A 25787-nucleotide genomic window follows, 5' to 3' on the forward strand; every position below is an offset into this window, starting at 1 on the left:
CTGCCTTCAATCTTTCCCAGCATCAGGGTCTTTTCCAGTGAGTCAGCTCCTCCCATCAGATGGCCAAAGTATTGAAGCTTCAGCATCAGTCCTTCCAATGAATATTCAGTGTTGATTTTCTCTAGCATTGACTGGCTTGATCTCCTTGCTGTCCAAGGAACTCTGAAGAGTCTTCTTCAGTACCACAGTTCAAAAGCATTAATTCTTCAGTGCTTAGCCTTCTTTATGGTCCAACTCTCACATCTGTCCATGACTAATGGAAAAATCACAGGTTGAGTAGGGCCCTCTTACTAGCATAAAAAGCATTCTAGGTATTTGACAGGGGAATGGGCCATAGAGGCTTTGTCTTGGGAAGACCTCGATGGCAGCCACGGAAGGAAGGACTGGACCTGAGGAGGTCCTGAGTAACCCCTCTGTGAGAGTGAAGAAGACCAGTGAGTTGGGGCTATGCCAGGAGGAGGAGCTCCCCTCAGAAGCCCAAAGAAGGAAGACTCGATCTAACAGCCTCTAGGACTCGCAGCTGAAGCACATTATCCAGATACAATTCCAAGAAATTAAAACCTTTTAAAAGAAACTTGAATTAATGGCGCTGAAGTGGCTGAATGCCACATTAGTTAAATTTTTCGAGCTTAATTCTCCCCAGCTGACCCAGCAGTTATTGTGATTCCAACTGGGGCCCTATGAAGTCATCTTCTAGGGAATTTCCTGAAGTCATGGCTGGGAAAGAAGAAGAGGGCAGCAGAGGATGAGATGGTTAGATAGGATCACTGACTCAATGGATATGAGTTTGAGCAAACTCCAGGAGATAGTGAAGGACAGGGAAGCCTGGCATACTGCAGTACATGGGGTCGCAAAGAGACACCACTTAGTGACTGACGACAATAACAATATGGCTGGGACTAGAGACCTACTGGGTCGCCTCCACTGCTCTTGGTCTTGGGGATCCACTCCATCATTTTCTTTTTCAAATCAGTATTTCTTTTTCCTCCCTGACCAGCCTCCCATTTTCCAGCAAGACCCACGTCTTGAGTGTGTCGAGGGGGATAGAGCCAGGCATCTCTGAATCACTGGCATGAATGGCCTTGACCCAGGCTGAGCAGCAGAAGCAAAGCCAAGGAGGGCCACCAGAGGGACATGTGACCAGCCTTGAGGGTCGTGGCTCAAGCTGCCTGCAGTGGCTTCCGTTAGAGCTCCTGGGAATTCTTTTTTAAAATCCCTGTGTATGGCAAGGCAACTCTTTCTCCTCCCATCTTTCTCAGGAAGACAGAACGTCTCCTTCCATCTATGGAGGGAAGAAAATAATCAAGTGCTTCACGTCCCATTCACTGAAAATCCACTGTCATTTCCAACCACTTATCCGATTCCAGTGGAAATACAAAACACATTTCCTGTGAAGTATGGCCACACAAAATCCGAGGAAGTCATGTGGCATTTCTGAGTACCATGGTGCAATTTTCTTTTCTTTCTCATCTCTCAGTGCATGTGAATTTGATCTGAGTTCACTGTGTGTGTATGTGAGCATCCAGGACTGGAGGATTTATGCACACCTTCAACCCCAAAAGGTAGTTGAAACCGCTCAGAAAAGCACACGAATCCTGAGCTCTCAAGCAGAGGTAGAGCATGCATGCTGAGAATGCCATGTTCTCAGAGGTCTACTCCTAAACCAACATTGTTCCTTTTTTGGCCATGCTACATGAGATGGGATCTTAGTTCCCTGACCAGGGATCTTGAGCCTGCACCCCCCGCACTGGGAGTGCAGAGTCTTAACCACTGGATGCTCCATCATGTTGAATTACCTAGATAATCAAGGAATCATCCATCCTCACATTTGCTTACCAAAATTTTGCTTCTCCAGCCGAACATTTTTTCAAAGAGAATCTGAATGGACAGAAACAAGTTCAGTGTTATCAGATCCACACAGTTGAAATTTCAGATAGCATCAAAAAGACTTTTTGATAAATAGTGCCTCGTTTGCAGAGAGCTTCTAGACAAACCCCTAGATTTTTGTTCTGAGGAGGCATTCTTCTGATGTCTAACTCAGATGAGCTGGGGAAAAAGGGTCTGGAGATTCCAAAGTGGCCTTCCTTCTCTGACCATTTCATCTGGTCATCTATAGGAGGAGCTACCCTCCCACCACCAAGGGAAATAGCAAAAGAAAACTCTTCCAACCTCTTCTCATAAAACGGAAAGTCCTGGTTTTATCCCGTTCTGTAGGATAGGATGAGTACCACCAAATACTCCTAAAGCTAAAGAGAAAAACCCTGTGCACAAAGTGGAAGCTTTTGAGGCAGGTCTGTGTCAGGGACGATCAGCCACACTGAAAGACTCTGAAGTGAAGTGAGAAAGCCTGCTCCTCGGAGCTGGAGCCACATAAGATGGTACCTGCTGGGGCGCTCTGTAGACCACCAAGCAAGGGCTGTCTTCTGAGAGTGGAGCCGCCTGCTTGCCTGAATGTGATCTCCATTCGGGCCCTTGCCAGCTTTCTGGGCTGGAGCCAGTTGGATTGCCACTCAGTCAAGAAAAGACCTGGGGGACTGCCTGCCTTCCCTCCAGGGCCAGAAATATACTACACTCGCATTGTTGGCTGAGCTTTGTGTTTTGGCAAGAATACCTGAATAGGAGATGGCCTGAAGGGTTCCAGTTCAGTAAATATTTGATGAATGAAAGAATGAATGAATGAAGGATTCTCAGCCATCAGCTAAAGGAATATAGATGGTCTGCCAGAAGCCAGATGGCCCCAGATCTGTGAAGTTTCCTAAAACTTTCTAAGCCACTTACAATATAGTATGTGCGTCTATACAGATATAGGTATACAGATGTAATGTGTGTGTGGTGTACAGTCTTCTCATACCCCACAATCAGGATACGAGAAGATTCAGAGGGGATAATACAGCAAGAAAAAGAAAAGCTAGGACATAACTGAAGGGTCTTGAAAAATCATCAGCTAGGAGTTACAATCCGTATTCTTTGTGAAAGTTCAATACTGGGAAAGAAGATCTAGAAACAAATACCAAAAAAAAAAAATCACAGTAGACAAAAACCACCAATGTTTCAAATGAGGAAAGACAGGGATACCACCGTACAAAGTATGCTCATGTGTGTAGCGTGTTTGACCCAGAAAATCAAAGACTTGTGGTATTTGTGTTCAGTTTTACTGATTTTGATGAACTTGATCACTTTCATGTGAGTCAGGGTGACACAAAAATAATAATGCATCAGGTGGGGTCATGTGAGGAATGGGTCCATTTGTAGAGAGCTGTGACTATTTGTAGGTGACCTGGTCAACCTGCCGAAATGTGGAGACACATCTAAGGCCACTCGTGGCTTCCGTGTGGCTCAGATAGTAAAGAATCTGCCTGCAATGCCGGTGACCCAAGTTCTATCCCTGGCTTTAGAAGATATCCTGGAGAAGAGAATGGCTACCCACTCCAGTATTCTTGCCTGGAGAATTCCATGGACAGAGGAGCCTGGCAGGCTGGGCTACAGTCCATAGAGTTGAAAAGAGACGGACGTGACTGAGCAACTAACACTTTCACTTCATGACTGTTAAGATCATTGACACTGACCTGTGGTGGGCAAATCCTATCCTACAGCACCAGAATGACAATTCCTCCCACCTTGAGGTGTCCGAAGGCTTCATGTCTCATGGATATTTTCTATTGTATCATTTTTCTGTGTGTTCTGCTCAAGATAAGAAGTGGGCAGGGAGCTTTCTCCATTGCTCACAGAGCTCTCTCAGGATGTACCAAGGGTTCCCTTACCTTTGAGTGGTTTTGAATTGCTCTCTGCATTTTGTCAAGGTTGATGTGGTCATTTCTTCAGGGCAGATGAGTCAGTTTCCACATATGGCTTATAACATATCCAACTGAGAGAACTCATTCACAGGGATTCTTCAAAGCCCAAGCCCTAAACAGGTGTTACTGAAAAAGGAGGTACAATGACCTGCAGAGAAAAAAGATGCACTGTGAAAATGACAGAATGAAACTTGCTATGAACGCAGACAGGGAGGAGGTAGAGATTCAGGTCATGTGGCCTGGAGGTCTGGGGATGTAGATGTGAAATATGCAAGGTGCTAGTTTCGGGAAGGGCCGCTCCTTCACAGAATTCTCCCATGAACACAAAGATGGGTCTCTGATAGGCTAACATCTCCTGTCTTTTCTCTGCATTATAGTAGGGAACTCCCAAGCTATTCCCACTCACTGTGTAGTGAACTAAGTGATCTCCTTGGCAATTAAAGCTTGAAATTCTTGGGAACCTTAAGACAGGGAAAAAGAGAGAAGGGGTAAGATTTGTACATTTTCTGGGGACTTAGAGAACAGTTCTGATGCGGTCATGTTTTGATCTGTTCACCAAATGGATGTTTGGCAGATGCTGATTGCTACCATAAGAATAACGCCTTACACATGTGTAAGTCCTTATACTTCTCAAGGCACCAACATTGTCTTATTTTATCTAGGCAGTCCCAGAGTCGACATCATCCCTTGCTCTCATGGGCCTTTGCACCAGCTCTAGAACCTCTCTATTCCTTAGCTTCCTCTTCTGAAAAAGGGAGACAGTAATAGGACCTCACGGACCAACTGTGACTCTGCTTCTTGTCATTCTTTATCTTACTGAAGTTGCCTTATGACTTTTCCGTCTCTAAAGTACATGTAGAGATAGTGAATTCAGTGTGTTTTTGGAACAAGGTTGGAGAGCAAACGAGGGGAACAGAGGGCTGGGAGAAAGAATGTTTCTTTCCTGTTAAATTCCATCAAAATTTCTTTTCTTGATGGTGATCTTGATCTCAGCTTCTCAGCTGATCTTTGAGGCCTGAGTGGTGTTGAGGTTTCATAACATCACCTCTTCCAAATTTCTTTACAAGCAGTTGGGCTCTTCTGCTTGTTGATTTTCCTGTTAGTAAGATTAGTGCAAGGATCAGGGTCAATAGTACTAAATACCCACACCCCGCCTTTGCCTCTTTCTTTGAGCAGACCTGATGTGGAGACAGTCTAGAGATGGCTTGAGTGAGTATTGATACACATTTTGAAATCCTAAGGGTTCTGTGATCCTGCTCTCTCCTCCATCCTACTGATGGCCAAGCCATCTAGTTTGATCTCCAGATTACATTTCAAGCCCTCTCTTCTTATTCTTAGTGGCATTGCTAACCTCAAGCCCTCATTTTTTTTCTCATCTGTTAGACTACCACTGCCCTCCACTTAATTAGTCTCTCTTGCTACTAAACTGCCACTACATTTATTATGTTAAAGCACAGATTCCATCATGTTCTTATCCCATTTAAAGGAGAAAATAATAAACTTTTGATGGCTTCTTGTTTTCAGTAGGACAACCTCCAGCCTTCAAAGCCCTTCGCAGTTTGACCTCAACTTGTTTTACTAGTTCCATTCTCCATGTATCTTTCATCTAACTTTCCTTTAAAAAAATGTCTTGTTTTCGTTATATACACATTTCTATAACTTTTTCCTATGCCTGTGATTCCTCTGCTTTTCTAGCTGATAGAAACTTATCGATCCTTCAGAGCAGAGGCCAGCCAGTTGTGGCCCTTCTCCTTGTTTTAGTAGATAAAAGTTTTACTGTAACGCAGTCACAGCCATTCATTTGCATATTATCAATGGTGGCTTTCAAGTCAAAACCACAAAGTTGAGGAGTTGCAACAGAGAGCATAAGTAAAATAGTTACTACCTGACCTTTACAGAAAAACACTTGCTGACTCCTGATTTAAACACATAGTTCAAATATCGCCATCTCTGTGAAGACGTTTCTTCACTGCCCCACCCCCCTCAAATGGATGCGTCTTCTCTAATTCTGTTAACAGTTCCTATAAGCCTCATTTATTTATTTAGTTTAAATTGGAGGATAATTGCTTTACAGTAGTGTGTTGGTTTCTGCCCTAGAGCAATGTGAATCAGTCATAACTATATATATCTATGTATGTGTATATATACACACATCCTCCCTTTGAGTCTCCCTCTCACCCACCCCATCCCATCCCTCTAGGTCATCAGAGTGCCAGGCTGGGCTTCCTATGCTATGCGGTAGCTTCCCACTAGCTAGCTATTTTACACATATATATCAATGTGTATATATATCAGTGCTACCTTCTTAGTTCATCCCACCCTCTCCTTCCCCTGCTGTGTTCAAAGTCTGCTCTCTATTCTCCACTCCTTCATTGAAAAGAGGCTCATCGGTACCGTTTTTTGATTCCCTATATATATATGCATTAGTATACGATATTTGCTTTTCTCTTTCTGACGTACTTCACTCTGTGTAAAAGGTTGTTTGTTCCCCCACCTCGCTATAATGAACTCAAGCGTGTTCCTTCTATGGCTGAGTAATATTCCATTGTCTATATGTACCACAACTGCTTTATCCATTCATCTGTTGATGGACATCTAGTTTGCTATAAGCCTCATTTACAGCAGTTTTCATGTTGAGCTTTATAGAAATAAACAATGAGCCCACACAACTCTCATTGGTCTTTGGATTCTCAGTGTATTACTCACAGCAGCCAAGGCACACAGTAGGAATTCAACACAGATTTGCCAAATAACATATACACTGTGTTGGGATTATGTTTCCACAGTTTATTAGGCACGACTCTCAAGAGACAAGAGGAGCTTGAGCTTAGAGGTCTTGCTTCTCGTTTCCTCGTGCCATCTTGACCAAAACATTTGCTTCTGAGCAGCTGTTCCCTTTGGCTGCTGGAGCACTCTTGAAGAGCTGGATCCAGAATTGACCACTGTTTCTTCTTTCTTCCACTGCTTCTCTGGTGGGCTCAGTGTTTGGAGTCCGGGGTAGATCTGGGGATGCTGATACATTCCCTTCTATGTGTTATCAGGCCTTTGAGTCTGGGTGGTCGAGGTGCGACTTGGGAATGTGTGGCAAACCCATTGTTTCACTCCTCCTGGAGTAACCTCACAAAGCCCTTCAGGCCTGCAGTACGTTTCTAACTCAAACAAGCTGCTTTCATCGAACTCTGATCCCTCATTAATTGAATTTGTCCCAACTGGTTTGAAGACAGGGCTTGTACCTTTAATCACTCAGATCCCAGTCAGCTGCAGGGACCTTCTCTCGCTGTGCTAATACACTGGATGACCCACTCAAGTCTCGACAGCCCTAGATTGCAGAGTCCCACACAGCCTCCACATCTGCCTGGAATTGCTGCTGGCAACCCTGTTTCTCCCCATGAGTGGGAACCAGCTGGAACAGGAGAGAAGATGCTCTCTGCTCCTGCTCGAGACCCTCCTCCTCAAGTCCCTTTTGATAGGTAACTGGAGATGCCGTTGGCTTACAGGAGGCACTCTGACGTTTGATTCTCTTTACACATATGTCTTACCCAACTTAGGTGGAAGAATGGAATGTGGAGGGATTTCACAGTTCCCATCAGAAATATCAAAATTGAGTATGTGTGTGTGTGTGAAGGGATGCCCCTTTGGTTGCTGGACCAGCTTCTTTTTCACTGTAGTTGTTAGAGATTAAATCTCAATAAGTTTTTGAAATTAGAGCAGGCTTCCCATCAGCTGAATGGGCAGTGGCACTCACCCACTTCCCATTATAATCCAAGCTTCTTCTTAAGCTATGGAATGTTATCAGCATGGTCGTTTGGCTTGAGATCAAATCAAAGCAACATAGGAACTGTCATTTTTCATTTTCTGGGGCCCTTTGATCCCATTTGGGGTTTCTTCGTTTCAAGTGAAAAATTCGGTTCATATTGGATACATCTATCCTGTAGAGTGCTTTTTTATTTTTTTCTGTTAGAGATCAAATCAGAGTTGTAAGTAGTGCGGTCATTAGTTATCACCACCAGATTTCACAGCCTACACACTTTATTTCTGTTCTTACAAAATCACCAGCCTTCTCTGTTGCATACCGATCACTTTCAGTAAAGCCGCAATATGCCTTTCCTGGGTGCTTGGGTGTTAATTTATTTCACAGTTTCCTTTGCTGATATAATCAGAATCACCTATCACATTCCTGTTTCTTCCTTTTATTGTGTTCCTTTGCTATCACGTTTGTATGATCTTTTTCTGGAAAAAATGACAGGTACTGTTTCTCACTCTATCAGTGACTTATATGTTCTGTGGCTCCTATAGTGCCATTTAAAAAAATATAACCTTTTATAGATGCAATCTTAGTTGTTTATAACTCAGGTTTTGTTATATGAGAAAATTCCCTAAGTGACACATTGGTTTAAGTCCAGTTTTTAAAGATGAGAAAAATATTCTCTGCAAAAACATTTTCCTCTAAATTGTAAATGAAGGGAAAACTCTCCATTAGTAAGATTATGAGGCATTTTTCCTTGTTTCTTAGTACATTGAAATGTATGAACATTATTTTTATATAAGTGATCAAGTTGTGGTGTTTAATAACACGTTGTTAGAGGAAAAAGAGCTATCCCTTTTGATTTATTTGAATATTTACTGGGTGACTTACAGTGCTTTACGTATTAGAATTGGTTTGTCAACAATTAACATTCTAGGTTTTTATATAACCCATACTTCAGGTAATAGAGGATTATTAAACTGCAACCAGTGTGTTAGAAATCTGCCTACTGGTAATAAAATTCTTATGTATAACAGCAGCTGAAAAATACTGCTGTATATTTATGCATAGATTGCAAGATAGATGATGGCCCCCACACTGCAGAGGGCCTCGAAATGCCGGTCTACCAGCAGGTGGCGCTGCTCTTCTATAAATGAAACCTTCCTGGATCACTCTAGGTCCTACCCTCACCCGTCCACTCCCTGCTTTTTCTTTTACAGATTCTCTCTCCTTTATTTCTCGGCAGTGAATTTCTAAAACTATGTTCATTTGTTTTTTTTTTTTTTGTTGAGGAGATAGCCCTCAAATAAGGCGACACCTTTAAATTGCAAAGATTTCCTTAAATCCAACTTGCTTGATTTAAGTCTCATTTGGAACAAGTCCTAGTTAAATAACTGTTGCTGTTGTTAAAAGCAACACCATATTCTCACCCCTAAGTCTGGATTACCTCTGCCATCTGATCATTGTTATGCAGCAAGTCTCATTCTTAACTAATGTTTATTTATACAAATTAATTCCCTAGGCTTCATTCCATACCAGGATAATGAGGGTCATTTTTATAAAGGGGGCTTTTGTTCCGGATTAACGTGCTATATAAAAATGATTTTAACGTAATGCTCTTTCATCGAGAATTACTTTGGAATCCAAGTTAACCAAAGAAGGTTGCTTTCCTCCTTGGGCCAGTACTAAATTTCTAACAAACAGGCTCAGAGGGTTTTTTGTTTTTGTTTTCTGATAAGATTATCCACACAAAGGCTGATCAGCTTGTCAACAGTGAGGGGGGGAAAACAAATGTACAGGCAAAACGTACTCTTGTTTTTTGTTTTTAATTCACCCACAGATAATTTTTCAATCTTTTAAATTTGCTTAAAGACATAACTACATATTTATACTATTTTTTTTCTTTAATCTACAGTATTGCTTTTTTACAGGGTGTTTGCTATAAACATGGCTTATTTAGGAGATAATGGATTTATTGAGATTATGTAAGGGGGGAATTAAAATACATTCCAGGATGACTCATATATTGGGTTTATTTTCTTCATTGTCAAATGCTATCTATCAGACTACGGAGAAATTTCAATGCAAATATTTTACTCTTTTTGTAATTTAGAACTTTGAAACCATTAATTTTGGGAATCCTATAGGAATTTTTCTCTTTTGAGCTTTTTAAAAAACTTTTTCTAGGCATACTGATCTAAAGGGGTGTGGGTTAAGGATCCAGATGACATCATATACATTTTTATTTTATCCACTTATATGCTTTTGGCAGAGAATATCCTGAAGTGTTATTGGTTAGGTGAAACCATGAAGTATAGGATTGGGGGCAACATTTCCTTCTCAGTGAATCCACTTGAAAACACTGGCTTTGTTGAAAATGTTTTTCTAAGTATTGATTGCAATCAGTTTTGTAGCTTCAAGTTCTGTTTCTATGGACTGGGATCAACATGTGTAGTTGAAGACAGGAAATAACCACCCAGGGTCAAGGGTAGATTTACCTGGCTGGGCTTTGAGGAAGCAGCCTGTGGGTTTCACAGGACCCCTTTCCCAGGCATTAAATAACTTTATTTTCCTGTGAAATATTTCACTCTCTAGAGTAAAATCAAGGCCTCCAACAGACCTGGACTGTTGCCAGGGGCCTCTTCCTTATCAATTCCGTGCACATCCGTGTGCGTCTTGTCTTGAACCTTTATAACTTCTAAGTGGCCAGAAAGAAAGTAGACTGAATTACGGGGATTTCTGATAGACTTTTCCAAGATGCAAACCTCATACTGTCCTCTCTGGATCTGAGTATTGAAATCGAAGGAAAAATACCTTCCAGAGGATACAGATTATCACCAACTATTATCCAAATCCCGCCATTTGGATTTCATAGCCTGTACACTACCTGTGTTCCTATGTCCCCCAAATGTGCCTTTAAATAAACCTTCCTACTCTAGCCAAACTGCTTTTCCTTTAGTCCCTAGGCTTAGTGACCCCTCACTTCCTTGCCTTTGCTCCAGCTCACCTCCCCACCCAGCATGCCCTTCCCACCCCTGGTTTATTCAGCATCACAGCTTGAGTGCCCCCAGCGTGCCAGGCCCTGTGTTTGGTTCTGGGGATATGCAGGTGAATGAGACTGACATCTCTCTCCATCCAACTCTTGTTTCCAGCCTTGTTTCCCTGACCTCCCAGACCTTTTCACCCTTTCTCTCCAGAGGGTATCATTTAGCCCTCACCTGATAGTATCATGCAACCTTGTTATTTCATACAACTTGTGAATTTTACCCAATTACAGATAACTTTAATGCGGTTGGCTTGTTACTCCAGCTAGACTTGGGGATCTATTTTATTGTACATCTTGAAAAAGATTTTGGAAAAAAAGAAAAAGAAATGCCTAACCTCTGATCCCTCAGGATTTGTGTTGAATTGCTTTGGTGTTCTGTAGAGTTCTCCAGTTTCTTCTATCGAAAGAAGGAGTTGAGAACCTTTTCCCTTGGACCAGAAATCCTGCTTTTCCTAGTCTTTAGTGCTTTGGGTTGAGTCTTTGGGTAGGACGTTGTGGATAATTATTTGTGGTTGTAGGGTTATAAGGCCTTCAGTCCATGGCTGGCTCCTGTGATATCTGGCAAGTAACAGAAGAGAAGGTTAAGCCCAGAACCATTACAAAGCAGAGATGAAAAACTCCTATGCTTAATTAATGCCAGTCCTCCAGAAGGGGAAGGGTCTTGCCAAGGATACACAGTGGGTCTAAGCTTGGACCTAGACCTGGGCTCCTCATCACTTGGCTGTGCTTTTTCCCTATGCAATGACACCTCCTTGGTAACTAGGAGTTATTTCTTAGAAACTTTACTAGGGGCTCAGCACTATAAGAGATTCAGAGATTTGTAGATTGCATTAAGAAACTTACATGTCTAGTTGGGGAGAATGCATGGAAAATGGGAAACAAATTATAATGCAAAAAAAAAAGAGAGAGATATCAAAGGGTTGTGAGATGAGAAGTGCCAAGGGACTTTTAAAGAAATGAAGGATTCCACCTTGTTACAGTCTGTTTCTTGAAGGGTGGTTAGAGTAGGGAGGTGAAAGGAAGGAACAGATGAGGAGTCGCCACCCCTTTGACTCATCATCCCCCTGCCCCTCCTATTATCTCCCAGGCACTTGCCCCAGTCCCATGACCTCCCACGAGAAATCCAAGGAAAAGCCCCTCACAATCGGGCAACATGAATTTCCTGTAATTTAGAGGGAACAGTGGGGTTTCTCCATGTTTCCATCTGACTTTCATTTGTTGTTGCTCTGAATGGTTCCAGCCTTCTTCAATTGAGGCCCATTTAAACATTTTCTGGCTTTTCTTGTTTTTATGACACTTGGCATAGCCTAATTATTTTGACCTGAGCAGTTCACTGGGGCCATATGAAATATGGGACAAAGGTGACTGTCGACAGGACGTAGAGAATAGGGATGGAGTGGTGAATATCACCCCATTCTAGTGGCTGGATACCAGCTCAGTCGCTTTGGGCAGAGGAGAGTTTGTGAACGCATTTGAGTAGAACAAAATCAAAAGAAAGCAGATTGGCCTTGTGATGGTAAAGAGCTCTAATTACTTTGACTTCTCAAAGCCAAGATAATAATGATGGGTAACATTTATCAAGAGCCTACCAGGAACTCTTCTTAGCACTTTTCAAGCTATTCCCTTTTCTTCATTTTTTTCCAATCTATCCTCACCACCACCCCGTGAGGAAAGATTATTCAAGCGAATTTAGGTAATTTACCAGATACTCAAGTTCAGACCAAGCAGAGTGGTTTCAAGGCCTGTGTGCTTAACCATTACCCTCACTGCAGCTCAGTAGTAGTTGATGTATGTGGAGGGATCTTCCATCCCAATGCTCCTTGTCTCAGGAATGGCACGCTTGAGTGTCACTGGAGTCAGAGCCAGAGATGCTGACATGGGGTACCTGCCATGTGACTGGGGGTCCAGGAGGCAGCCTGGGGGTATTTGAGGAGCTGGTGAGCTCATGCCCTGTGAGACAGTTACCTTCCTAGGGTGGGAGTCCAGTCTTTTGCAAGGTTTTTAAACAGTTAACATCCATATTTTTACAGATAATCTTTAAAGATTGTCCTACATATAAAATCTGATGGAGCAGCTGGATGGTGCTATGCAGAGCACACCAAGACAGCATTTGTCCTCAGCATATGGTCACTGGTTATCTCACTTAAGCCCACAGCATCTCCAGATCTTCGTGTTCTCATCTGTCCAGCGTGGATCTTGTGACATTGGAGGTGTTGAGGAACTTGTGCATGAGACCTCTAATGAAGATCAGAGTTAGGACTTGAACAGGTCACCTTACTCCACAAACCCATGTCTTCATGCTCTTCTCACTGACAGACTTCTGGCAGTAATGATCTGGAGGAGAAGTCCACAGACCTGGGTGCTCCTGGGTTCATATTATTAGTATAGCCTTGAGCCCAAGGAGGGTCAGGCCTGCTCATGCCTAAACCCAGTCCAGCCCTGCGCCTGCATCCCGCTTGCTCTGTGTTGACCAGCAATGCCCTACCGTGCACTACCAGTTTCAAATGTTGCAGGGGCTGTGTCTGAAGATAAATTATAGTAGAATACGGATGATGATTTTATAGTTTGAGAACATCTTTAGAAGGTGACTCTGCCCTTAGGAAATATACTAAATGTTATGTTTAGTGTAAAGTCACAATCCAGACTGGTCCTTACCTCCTAAGGTTAAAAGCATACGGTATTTCTAAAGTGTTCTGGCAGGGCGTTCTTCATCAGGCCATGCAGTGTGCCTGGGTTGCACTAAAAACCCACGCATTTTACCTTTATCTGAGTTTCAGAGAGAGTATCAGTGCAGTCATGTGGAATATATGTTAGAATGCTAAGGGACTCTTGACAAAACTGGCTCAGTGGCAGATATGGTGTTTATGGATGAACCAATAATAATAATGATATTAATAATAATAATGGTCCTTATCTGTATAGCGTCTTATGGTTTAGAAAATAATTTAACATACACACAATTAGATCCTAGGCTGATCTTCAAATAGAATCATTGGGGCAAGCATTAATTCTGAAGACATAAATACCAAAGTGAAAATGGAAACGAAAATCTGATTGACATCTTCTGCCAGTCTTGTTTACTGGAAGCCGTTTAGGGGGAGGAAAAACAAAAAGAGAAGGAAGGTAACCACTGAGTCAACACATGTAAGCAAATAGAAACTTCTGCTTCAAAGTGGAAATGTAAATATACCTTGTGTTCAGCAGGAGAATTTGATGTGAGGTGTGAAATTAAGTCCAGGAGAAGCCTGACCCTTTGTTTCTCACCCTGGGCTGGTGGCATATCTCAGATTCTGGAGGCAGCATGATCTTTCCTCCACTCCTTTGGGTGTCTGACAATCTGTAAATCCACAAGGAAGCCTTTCTTGCAAGGATTTTCCTGAACAGTCTTATACAGAGAGCATGAAGTGATCAAAAGAATGAGTCATATTTTACATTTGCCTTGTCCAGTTCTGAACAAGGGAGCATGTATACAGACAGGCAGGGCAAATTAAGATAACTCCACTGTAACCACAGGCAGAGTCCAGTACCTAGAACACTCTTGAGAAATGGTCAGGCAGGGCTGCGGCCAGAGTGGGAAGAATGAGACACTTGTTTGAGGCACCAAATTTAAGGAGTCACCAAAAACCTTAGTCATCAAGATAAGTAATGCGAGCTCAGTCACTTCAGTCGTGTCCGACTCTTTGTGACCCTATGGACTCGTAGCCTGCCAAGTTCCTCATGGAATTCTCCAGGCAAGAATACTAGCATGGGCTGCCATGCCCTTCTCCAGGGGATCTTCCTGACTCAGGGATGGAACCCACATCTTCATTGCAGGTGATTCTTTACTGATTGAGCCACCAGGGAAGCCCCAAGATAATAGGTTCATGCAGTATTCTAAAGCATCAAAATGCAAAAAAATGCATGATGAATAAAATGTTAGAATTTCAAATAAAGGCAGGACAAATAGTGATTTTAGTGTTGGCATTTAAGTACTGAATTTCATAAGTCGGTAGGGGTTAGAATAAGAAACACCACACAACTGGCAGCTCTGCCATCTATGAGCACTTGAATTATTCCAGGAACAGTGTTCAGCACCTTCCAGGCATTTTCTCTTGATACATTTCAGAGAGACCAGTTTGTCCTACAGTAAATCCAAATCTATTTGACAATAAACCATATTAGAGAGTTCCTTCACAGACTCCATAAATTCCTTTACGGTTCATTTTGTCTTTGTTAAACATTTGAGTTAAAAATTACAATCTCTTTATTCACAGTGATCATTTCAGACACACAGCTCAAAAACAACAGCATTAACTCTAAAAAATATGCTAGTACACTTGAACCTATTAAGCACCATAGCTTTGTAGACTCCAGCTGATGATTTTTATTAAGTATACTGCAGGAGGGGAAAAAAAATCAAGAATAATTATAAATTCATATATACATCTCTTATGGGCATAAGGTGACTTGAATGGGATGAATGGAGAAGTTATCTGTTTCCCCAAGAAAATCACAGAGATGTTCTGATTAAGCCCATAATCTAGTCGATGTGAAATTCTAGCCAAATGTATGGGGCACACTTTCTCTTCTGAAAGTACTTTTGATAAGAAATGCATTACAAACTCATCAGTTTGGCTTCCTGTTAACAAAAAGACAGCAGCCGTCTGGATCATTCTGGGTTCACAGTGAAACTGCCACACCACGTATCCTCCAAGTAAAGCTGTGCAAGTTTGACAAGGGGCAGATGAATCCGGGAGTTATTGTGCAGGGGTTTAAATCTGTGCGGCAGCTGACGGTTGAAATAATCATCTCTATATCGCTCTGAGCTAGCTGGGGAAAGGTTGACGCTGTATATTTTCAACATATCTGGTCTAATGGTTAATCTGTTGTCTTGGATGGGCTCTTGCCGGGTGGACTTGGAGCACACACTGACAGCTCCGAGGAATTGCTCATGGTGGATGTGGTTGGCCTTGATTCTCAAAGTGCACGGTGGAGGGTTCTAACTTAGCTTGCATGGGAAAATGAGAAACTCACCTGGCTGGTCTCCCCCAAGGCAAAGGAGCCTGCCAGACAAATAGCAGATTTGGTGGGAAGGACATTCGAGGCTCTAAACTATTAACACTTCCATCCCTCCCGACTTCCCTCCTGACTTGACTTCCCTCCTGACTTTTCCACATCTGTGCACTGGAAGTGAGTTTCGTATGTGTTGCTTTCATTGTCTGGCTATCTTGGCAGATTGGAAAGAGCATTGTCCTTTTTGAAAACTGGAAAGCTAGGGAAATGTGAGAAGGAGGAGCAGGAATCAGCAAACCTTTGCTATCAAGGGTAAATATGCTATACTTTGCAGGCCACACAGTCTCAATTGCAGTTATTTATCTCTGTGTTGTAGAGTGCAAACAGCCAGAGATGCTAGGTAAACAAATGATTGTGGCCATGTAATGATAAAACTTTATTTAGAGCTACTGAAATTTTCATATCATTTCAATGTGTTATGAAATATTATTCGCCTTAGATTTCCCCTCAACCACTTAAAAATGTAAAAATTATTTTTAGCTTATAAGCTCTACATAAACATGTTCCACAGTATAGTTTGCTGATCCCAGAACTTGAGAAATATAAAAAGAAAGACGGCAGCTGTTGGTGCCAGGAACTTGGCAGATTTCATCCTTATTCTGAAGCTTGTCCCCACAAAACATGTACTGCATGTGTCAGGGTTGCAGAAAGAAGTGAGACACACTTTTTGACCTCAAAGCTTTTACCATCATATTGGTGCTGGGAGTAGCAAGCAGGGAGAGAAGGAGAGGAAAGTTGAGAAGAGGCTGTTTTGGTTGAACTCCTATACATTTTCTTTCTGTTTGATTCAAAGTAAAAGTTTTCTTCTTCTACTGTCTTCCCAACTCCAAACTCCATAGTGAAAATTCAAAGACGTTCTTGCAGTTCTCATTTCCATTGTGTATTTGCTTTTAAACTTTCCTTATTTTCTCTGTCTTCATCTCTAAGAAGCTTATACATTGTAATCTTTTCTTGAGATTCTTCTTTGCCCTTGAGGTGATGGAGACAGTTATTCCAAAAAAAAAAAAAAACTACCAAAGGCAACTGGATTGCCAAGAGAAATTTTCTACTAAATACTGAGCAGAGCAAGAGCACTGGGAAAGTTGTAATGACAGGTCAGGTTTTTAGTAAAGCTATTTGAGCTGAGATTCTAGATAGAGGAGACTGGGGCATGTTGGACTCTAACCAGGATGCATATAGAACAGGAGGCTGTGGTTTGAGATGGGGTGTGTCGGTACAGAAGGTACATCTACTCCACCAAATTTGATTCTTGAGGATCTGTTAGGCCACAGTATTTCTGTAGAGAACATTACAAACCAGGTCATGTGGATTCTGTTAATATATTTATATAGTGCTTCTTCTCTCTACCATGCAGGAGCTGAATTCTTTCATTACTCTGTGTTGATGGCCTCAAACTTACACAATTCAGGTTTCCTAGGCAGTGAATAGAGCCGGAAATATACCCTGTGATTAACTTCTACATAACCCATTGTTCCTTAAAGTCTCCCTCCCCATTCTCCTATTAGCTCCACAAAAGCCAGAAATGAAAAAGCTCCAACAAGCCTCCCCTTCCCTGCCCCCTCATTCTCCCGTGGGGTGCTGGTCCCCATGCCTGGACTCAGGCTGCTTGGGGACTCTTTCCACCCTCATTTTACATGGTTACAGGTCATTGTTGTTTCCAGCCTCCATCCTCTAGGTTTTCCAAATAAATGTATTTACTATTTCTCAACTAGAAGTTGTAAAATGATCCTGCCTGATACTGTACATGGTGAAGTGATTATCCAGTTGTAGAGAGTTATGTATATTGTGTTGGTGATATTATTAGTGTTCACATTGCTTTGGGTAGGGAACAGCCTTAATCTTTTAATGATCTCTGTATTAATATTCACCATGATGTTTCAAAACAAATCAGCTTTTGGAGGGACTGATTTTATCAATAATACTAAAAAATCTTCACCAAACTTCTTGGTGAAATATGGCGCAGTGGTAAAGAAGCAGCCTGCCAAGCAAGAGATGTGGGTTTGATCCCTGGGTTGGAAAGATCCCCTGGAGAAGGAAATGGCAATCCACTCCAGTATTCTTGTCTGGGAAACCTCATGGACAGAGGAGCCTGATGGGCTGCAGTCCATGGGGTCACAAAGAGTCAGATGCTACTGAGCATGCACGCACGCACGCACGCACACACGCACACGCACGCACGCACACGCGCACACGCACACACGCGCACACACACACGTGCGCGCACACACACACACACACACTAGGTTGTCAGACCAGAAACTCTTACTTCCAGGATATCACCCACTTTAATTTCCCCGTGTTCTTGAGCTGCCTACTGACCTTGTAGGCATAGAACTTGGCTCAGATGCCTGTCTTACTTTATTGTAGCTGCTCAGCCTCATTGATGGCACATAACATTCCCACCACAAGATTTATCCTGAAACAATCGTTAAGTGCTCCTTTATAGCAGTTATATGACCAAACTCACAGGATGGGTTATTTTCTGGCGTTTGTTGTTCTTGTTCTTACTTTGCCTTCATTGCTTATGGGAACATTCATACCTTCTCACCCGTCTGGTTTGAGTGATAGACAGCCAGGGTTCTGGTGGTCTATAATTGTAAGACAGGAAACGTCCCCTTGTAAAACAGATGCCATTGTGTGCTGCAAGCCAGGGATTTCTCTTTTCTGGCTACACTGTAAGACCTTGGAGTTTGCTAGCCCAGATTTCCTAGTGAAAGTCTGAGGCAGTCATCCTATAGAGAGGTTGAATCAGCCTGGGAGTTTTGTCTATCATGAATCAGTTTGTTGAAAAGTGACTGTATTACTACAACTTACTTAATTTTTCTTGGGAGGAAGGGAAGTTTGATAAACCCAGGAAACAGGAGGCACACTTGTTCAGTCTCTAGTCCCACAATTTCATAAGTTGCCATTTTTAGTAAAACAACATTCACGTCCTGAAAGGCTGAAAACACACACCCGATTTTCATTGACATCACTCACCAGACAAGGAGATGCGACCGACATGTCCCCCTTTCTTAGGAGTGGCAGACCTCTGGCGTTTAATGCAAGTTAAGCAGCGATATCCCAACCAAGGGAGCTAACCAAGCCAGTGGTTGGAGATGAAAACAATAGTTTCACACAGGGTTGATGACTTGGACTCTAATGATTATTCAGTAGGATGCATTTTAGCAGGTTTCAGAAGATAATGAGTTTGGTCTTTCTGCAAAACTGAATTGTCTGTGTCTGTGTATATATCATGGGGGGAGAAAGGAACTCTGTATATTTGGGGAAATGATGACACAAGCAAGACTGTCTGCTGACACATTATCCCATCTGACATCGATGACAATAATGCAGTGAAAAGAATTTCAAGAAGTCATCGGAGGGAAAAGAGAAAAACCCTGCAATTTAGCTGTGAGGGAAGAAACTTCCATTTTAATTTAAAACTATAATTTTGTTCAATGTGAAAACTGGTTTGGAGCTTTTCCAATGAAAAATTTCACAAAAGATTAATTTCAGTTTTCTTTTCTTGTTATTGTTTGGCAGTCAAGGTTGGAGCTAGATCACGCTATTCCAAAGACCCATTTGAGTTCAAGAACACAGCTCACAATTCTCAGCTTGTGACCGAGCCAGGTGAAGGAGCTCTGGAATCTATCCCAATTTTTAATAACTGCACCCTTTAATGTTCTACCTTAACATGCTGAGCTCAGGGGGAGAAGGAAGGTGTGCTACTGTGGATTTCAGCATGCATCTAGCTTGTTGGGCAGCAAAATACCAAAGAGAAAATCCATACACAATGATAAATAATCATTAAAACTACCCTCCCCCCAAACTAGCAGCTTGCACTGGACTCCAGTCGGAAGCCTTGCGTTCAGACCTCTTTGCATGCCTCTTACTCTGAGTGATTCCAGTGTGAATATGACATTACTAATGATCTGCTAAGTGTGTGCAGATGTGGGTTTCGCCAGATGTGGTGATTAATAACGTAATGGAGATAGCCAGTTGACTCATGTTTATGGGTTGTTTGCCTTTTATTACATTTCCGAGTTTATTTGCTTTGAACTATTTTTTAACTGCAGCCAACAAACTCACCTTTAAGTCTCAGAGGGCATCATCCCCCTAAACCCTGTTAAGGAAACGGGGACAAAGGAATGTGCCCCAGGCTGGAGCTGAGAGTTGGGTCAGCTCTGGACTATGTAGGCAAGCTGAAGTTGTTGCTCCATTTTACTCAAAGTGCCCATGAAGAGGCATTGATGAACCTTGACACAGTGTTTGCAAGTTGGCTAGGCCAATAAAGCAAGGGATTTCTCTTTTTTTAAAAAATGCAGTAAAGTATATGATCATCTTGAAGGGAGCCCGGAGTTCTGGCCAGTGTTTCTGGAAGATGTTGCCTTGCTTTTGCTTAGAAAAGAGTGCCGATGAAAAGTTGAGTAAAATGTTGTTACAGATGTTCGGCTCTGCATTAAGGCTGTTGGAATTACCACCACATCTTAAATCAATTCCCAGAACATTGTCTGGAGGTTATGTCATTGAAATAATGAATCCTCTTTAGTCAAGTATAAGCAAACATGTTAAAACATCATTGTAACTTTAAATTAAACTCCAGCGCAAACCAAGGGATCTGAAGGCTCATTAGATTTGCCTGACATTTTTCTAGCACTGAGTCTTCCCAAACTGTAAAACTGTTAGATTCAGTGCCTATTAGACAAGCGAGCACTGGGAAGTTACAACAGCACATTAAGTGTTATACTTAGGGATGTGCAAAAACAAGCCCTTGAATTTTATGAGTACTCAGAGACTGGATGGAGTTCAGCTCCTATAAAAATTCCACACTGGATTCCTGAACTTGTTTGTGTTTTAAAGAAGCCGGTAAGTCAGGTTCCTTTAAAAGATCTTATCTTCCTACTGCTTCCGCAGCAGGAGGACCTTAGTGGAAATGCCGGAGACAGAGGTGTATTATAATTAGCCAGAAACCAGACTAACTGGGAATCTGGACATGAATGTTGGCATGAGGTAGTAGCCCATTCCTTTGATACTTGTCTTTCACCAAAGTAAGTCTCCCTTTTTAATTCAATTTTTATTCCTCTCATGTAGTCACAGAAGCCATGAAATGAAAATTATATTTTATAGCTTAACTAAAAGTTTTCCTCAATCTGCTTTCCTTATATATGCGGAAATTGATGGAATCCATATAAAAGGATAATAATTAAATATGGTTTATATCCTACTTAGGAGGCAGAAATGATCACTGCTCCTCTAGTGGGATCCAAGCCACGTGTAATGGCCTCCATTACACAGCGTTCGTATATTTAAGCTGGAGACATTTCCCTGCCCCTCACCCCCACCTACCCTGCCCCATCTCTTCAGGGAACAGATCTGCATTTCCAGTACACGAGGAAACCTTTGAACATGCATTTCATTTAAGAGAACAAATCCCAGTTTAAATGCAGTATGATTATGATGGATGAGCTTTCTGAGTTGTGATGAAAATAAATCGTTTCCTTGCATAGTAGGCGGCCTGACTTTAGCACCAGAACTGGGTGTTTCCCTGGAGCTGGCGAACAGGTATTAACTTGCAAGTCTTCCATCTGAAGATCACTGCAGGTACACAGATAGACCAGGTGCCAGGTTAATGGGCACTTAACAAGAGAGGGGCATGTATCATTAGCCCGTGTAAATGAGGAAAGTAAAGTTAAGCAAAAGAATCCAGCAGAAATGCCGGAGACTGTGACTTCCTACAAACACACGCTTGTTGTGTAATTGGACAAAACCGTGGCAACATCTGGTGGGCTTGAATAAAGCTAGCCTAGGGTAGGTAAAAAGCCTTTCTGGACATTTCATCCTAACCATAAGAAGGCTTGTGTGATAAGAAGAAAAGAATTTCCGCCTCCTACTAGATCAACTCACGTGTACATGTGTTATTTAGTGTATCATGCTACTCAACTAATCCAGGTCATCTTGAACAAAATACAACCCTTGCAAGAGGCCCATATTGAAAGATGACTCTGTATTACATGGGTAGTCAGCGCAAGACTTTCTACCCCATCCCAAGGTGGGGAAAGTGCAAAAGTACACTTAGACCCATACACATTCTCTCTGTCTCTCAATCTTACTCCCTTTCTACTCCATCATTGCCTGGGATGCCTGGCCCCTCTCCTATGGAAGGAAGATAAATGCAGGTCTAGAACAGAGTGCCTGCTTGCTTACTGAGAGATGCGTATCACCTCTAAGTGATTTTTTTCAATACCATTTAGGTGGCTTGTATTTATTTCCTTTAATCTTTTAAGTGCTGTTTAGTCTCTGTGATTTGCTTGTGGATACTCATTTCTGATAAGACGCCATATCCTTCCAGCCACATAGTTCCTTCCTGGAGACCTAAGTGGCTGATAACGGTCACAACCTGAGCCTGGGCCTCTGGGGGGTGGGTGGGGTGGATCGGGGAGGGGAGCCTGTGCAGGGGAGCAGCAGGTGATAGAGTGTAAGGGCTAAGGGCATTTGCAGGTGATTGATCTGCCTTTATTTCTTCGGTCATGCTCTCACTTCCAACTACATTCTTGTTCCATTTCCTTGTGTCAGCCAAAAGTTAGACAACCCAGACTAACAGTAGAATAAAGGAGTGTACCAAGGGTGATGCTTGGAAGCAGATTTAGAGGGTAGTTGTATTATCATGGTCTTCCCTGGTTGACTCAGACTGTAAAGATTCTGCCTGCAGTGCTGGAAACCTGGGTTCGATCCCTGGATTGGGAAGATCCTCCTGGAGAAGGGAATGGCTACCCACTCCAGTATTCTTGCTTGGGAAACCCCATGGACAGAGAAGCCTGGCGGGCAATAGTCTGTGGGGTTGCAAAGAGTCAGACACGACTGAGTGACTAACACTAGCGCTGGATTATTAGAAACTCTTTGAGGCCATATATCATAAAATTAAATGTATCTAGTGTTTTCAGAGAAGTACCATATCGTGCACGTTCTGATATGGGTCTTCCTGGATAATATCAAGCAGCTGAGATGGCATCTCCTCCCCCACTTAAGCCTTGTGCACCTTTAACACCTATCAAGCTTCTTTTGATGTTGTCGCTGCTAATATTTCTCCTCTTAGCTTTAAGGTAACTGCATGTCATTTTGAGTTTCAGGGATGCTTCCTCCCAGTCTGTGTTGCAGTCAACAATAAGAATCCAAGGATCCTGTTTTTCCCTCTTGACATTACAGCTTTAGCCTGAGTCGTGGGGGTGGGGAGAGGAAGACTAGCATTTTGCTGCTGGTGCCCTTGGGTGACGGGCTGGGTATGCAACTGCTAGTTATCAAGCAGCTCTCTTAAAAAAGAGGCATGATGCAGGCTACTACATCTCCAGAGCTTATTAGTGGGTGTCTTTGGGCAAAAGCAATAGAGTATGCTGTGTTGTTTGTGAGCAGAGCTTCACATTGCTTAGCGATCTGTGTGGTTTAAACATTTGGAAAACAACCTGTGGTTTTCAATAGTCTCTGCTGCCCTGCTCTCCTGCTCACCACCCCTCTCCCTGCAACCCCCCGCATCATCAGAGATATCATTCAATGGCAACCTCCTCCTTTGTTTGGGTGCTTGCAGCCCCTTTCTCGCGTCTTAATGAATTGAGAAAGGACCCCACGTGCACAGCCCCACAGGCCCTCTCTCCTGGGAGGTGGAGGGACAAGAGCTGCATTGGGCTGGGATTCTTGAGCCAGAACCCACCAGTGTTCCCAGTCCTGACGGACTGAAACATTGGCTGTTAAGGCCTCCAATCCTTGCCTCTCCAAGGCTCTTTTCCTCTGGCGTGCAGGAATTAGGAACCGGTTTTGTTGGTTCATTTGCAGAAGCAGCCAGCTGGCAGCTCTCATGCTGCTGCTTCAGAGACACCTCTGTTTCTGATTTTTGGTCATCCAGCAAGGCAAAGGAACCAAAAATGAATTCTAAGCAGAATGATGGCGTGTTCCCATATATACATCCATATTTTTGCAATTTCTGTTCTTTCTATTGGCAGGGTGTTTATAAACTGTTTTAGTCTTTGAAAGTGCATGTTCAAATGCTGGAGTGTTGAGAGGTGATGCTCTCACCTCCTCTAAGCCGGGCTCTTTGACTAACGCCTTGGTTTTTGTCATTGGGTCCTAAGACACGGCCACGAATTCCTAGTGAGTGACTGAGCCGTAAGTGTGTGTCCTTTGATATCTTGCCTGTATTTCACAGTCTGCCCTCAAACTGTTCATAATCTCATGAGCTGCCTGTATTTCCAGTTGAAGATGAGCAGCCGTCGACACTGTCACCCAAAAAAAAGCAGCGCAACGGAGGCATGCGGAACTCACCCAGCTCCTCGCCCAAGCTGATGAGGTAAGGATGGATGGGGGGCCGGGCTGTGCAGCGGGTCCCCTGGTGGCGGGTCCCCTTCTTGCTCCATCTCCTCTCATCGCCCGCCCCCCCCCCCCACCAACCCTCAGGGGCCCAGCAGCTCCCCTCCCTAGCAAGCTCGCAGGGGAGGAGGGGACGAGATCGTTAGATGGCTTCTTAAAGGCTGGAGTATTTATTCTGTCAGCTTGTCAGCAGTTAATGATAGAGCTGAAAAAATTCTGTCATGAAAAACAGTTTGAAAAGCTGTTTGAAAAATACATAGGCTTTAAAGTCTGAGCTGTCACCATGCCCTGTCTATGTGTAGTTCCTAAACAGCAGTGGCACTAATGACGGCAGCAGCCAATCAGGGGGACGCGTGTGGTTAGTTTGCCTCCGGCAAGTCTCTTCCCGCTGGAGTCCCTCCGAGGACTGTTTTCTGTACTTAAGGCCATATGTGAGATGTATCATCACAATCAAAAATGAACCTGAAGATTACCTTCTCTTTATCCTGTCGATTGAAATCAAATTTCTGTTAATTGATTTTGACTGATAAAAAAGTCTAATAATCTGTGGACTTGCCAAAGCAAAGTTCAAAAGTAATCCACTTCTGCTCAGGCTAAAAGCAATATTAATTATGAAATAGAGCTTGTGTGCACTCTTTTGCTTTCTTTCTCTCCTTCCCTCCCTCCTTCTGTCCCTCTCTCTGCCCCCTCCCTTGCTCCCTTCCTTCTTTCCTTTCTTCCCTTCTCTCTATCTTGACTGCAGCTTCCTCTAGGAAAAGCCAAGTGAAGCCAGTTTTCAATAGACTTCTGTTGGTTCCTCTTCTTGGCCTCTTCATCTTTCCTCTCCCCTTTTTTTTTGTCTCTGATTCGTCTGCCAATTCTAGTGCTTATTTCCCTCATCACCCTCACTCTCCAGCATCTCAGTGAAACAGGAATGATTTCAGATTTGCGCTGCTTTCCCTAAATGTTTCCTGCCATGGAAACACCTGCCATCTTGATGGTGCTTTCTTCTTCTCATTGCCATTGGCCATTCTCCTCCCTTTGATGACTGATACAAAAATCAGGATGAATTCCTCCCCCTCCCCACCTTTTCCTAGCATTCACCTCTTCCTGCCTCTCCACAACCACCCTTCTAGGATGGAGACAGGGCAGTTCTTCATGTGGTTGAGAACACAAGTCCCAGGAGGAGACTCACCCAGCTCCATGTCCTTTTCCATCACAATCCCCTCTTCCTGTTCAGTGCTTCCTGTTTCCCGTTTGCTCAGTCTTGCTTGGGTGCTGCTGATTTACCGGCTTGTTTACAGCTTATGAGGAGAAATAAAACGTGCCCACTGCCAAGCCCTTGTTTTTCCAGTGCCACTTGTCATGCTCCCATCCAGTCTCTATTGACTCACCATTAGGTGATCGCGTTATCTCATGCTAATAGTCTTGTCCACTGAAAATAGACAGAAGCCCAGGCACTTTCTTTTGCCTAAATTTAGAGAAGCAAATAAATAAATAAAGAGAAGTCTGAAAAATCTGAAACCTTTGGAGCCAAATTCCCTGTCCCTGTTTGCTATGTAAAGTATGGCTCATTTCTTTGATCTTGAGTAATAATAATTCTGAGGAGTTATACTGTTTTCATATGCTTCAAAGCTGTGTCAAAGTTTTGCTGCTTAAGGGTACTTCTTTATTCTGTTGGCTCTTGGGTACCAAGATGACAGGTCTTCTGTATGAGGTGGAAGCTTTTTTAAGTTGTAGCCTTCAGCAAAACATCAAATTACCAAATCCGGGGTAACATACTTCTACACAAATGCCTTTCCTGTAGATATATTATACCCTATATATTAAATAC

General features: G+C 42.8%; 1 protein-coding gene across 13 annotated transcripts in view; it reads left to right on the top strand.

The window, feature by feature from the left end:
• The window catches only part of KCNMA1 (potassium calcium-activated channel subfamily M alpha 1), a 773098-nt gene that overhangs the window by 639182 nt on the left and 108129 nt on the right, over nt 1-25787 (top strand). For 11 of the 13 annotated variants that reach the window (XM_040242344.1, XM_040242341.1, XM_040242343.1 and 8 more), the window contains one exon: nt 23861-23954. In XM_040242344.1, coding sequence (XP_040098278.1) covers nt 23861-23954 — 94 coding nt within the window. Of the gene's footprint in view, nt 1-19162; nt 19250-23860; nt 23955-25787 lie in introns of all 13 variants that reach the window. The other 2 variants (XM_040242327.1, XM_040242328.1) reach the window with 1 other exon arrangement.

The sequence above is a fragment of the Oryx dammah genome, unplaced genomic scaffold (genome assembly GCF_014754425.2).
Source record: "Oryx dammah isolate SB20612 unplaced genomic scaffold, SCBI_Odam_1.1 HiC_scaffold_6, whole genome shotgun sequence".
In the NCBI taxonomy this organism is placed as follows: domain Eukaryota; kingdom Metazoa; phylum Chordata; class Mammalia; order Artiodactyla; family Bovidae; genus Oryx; species Oryx dammah.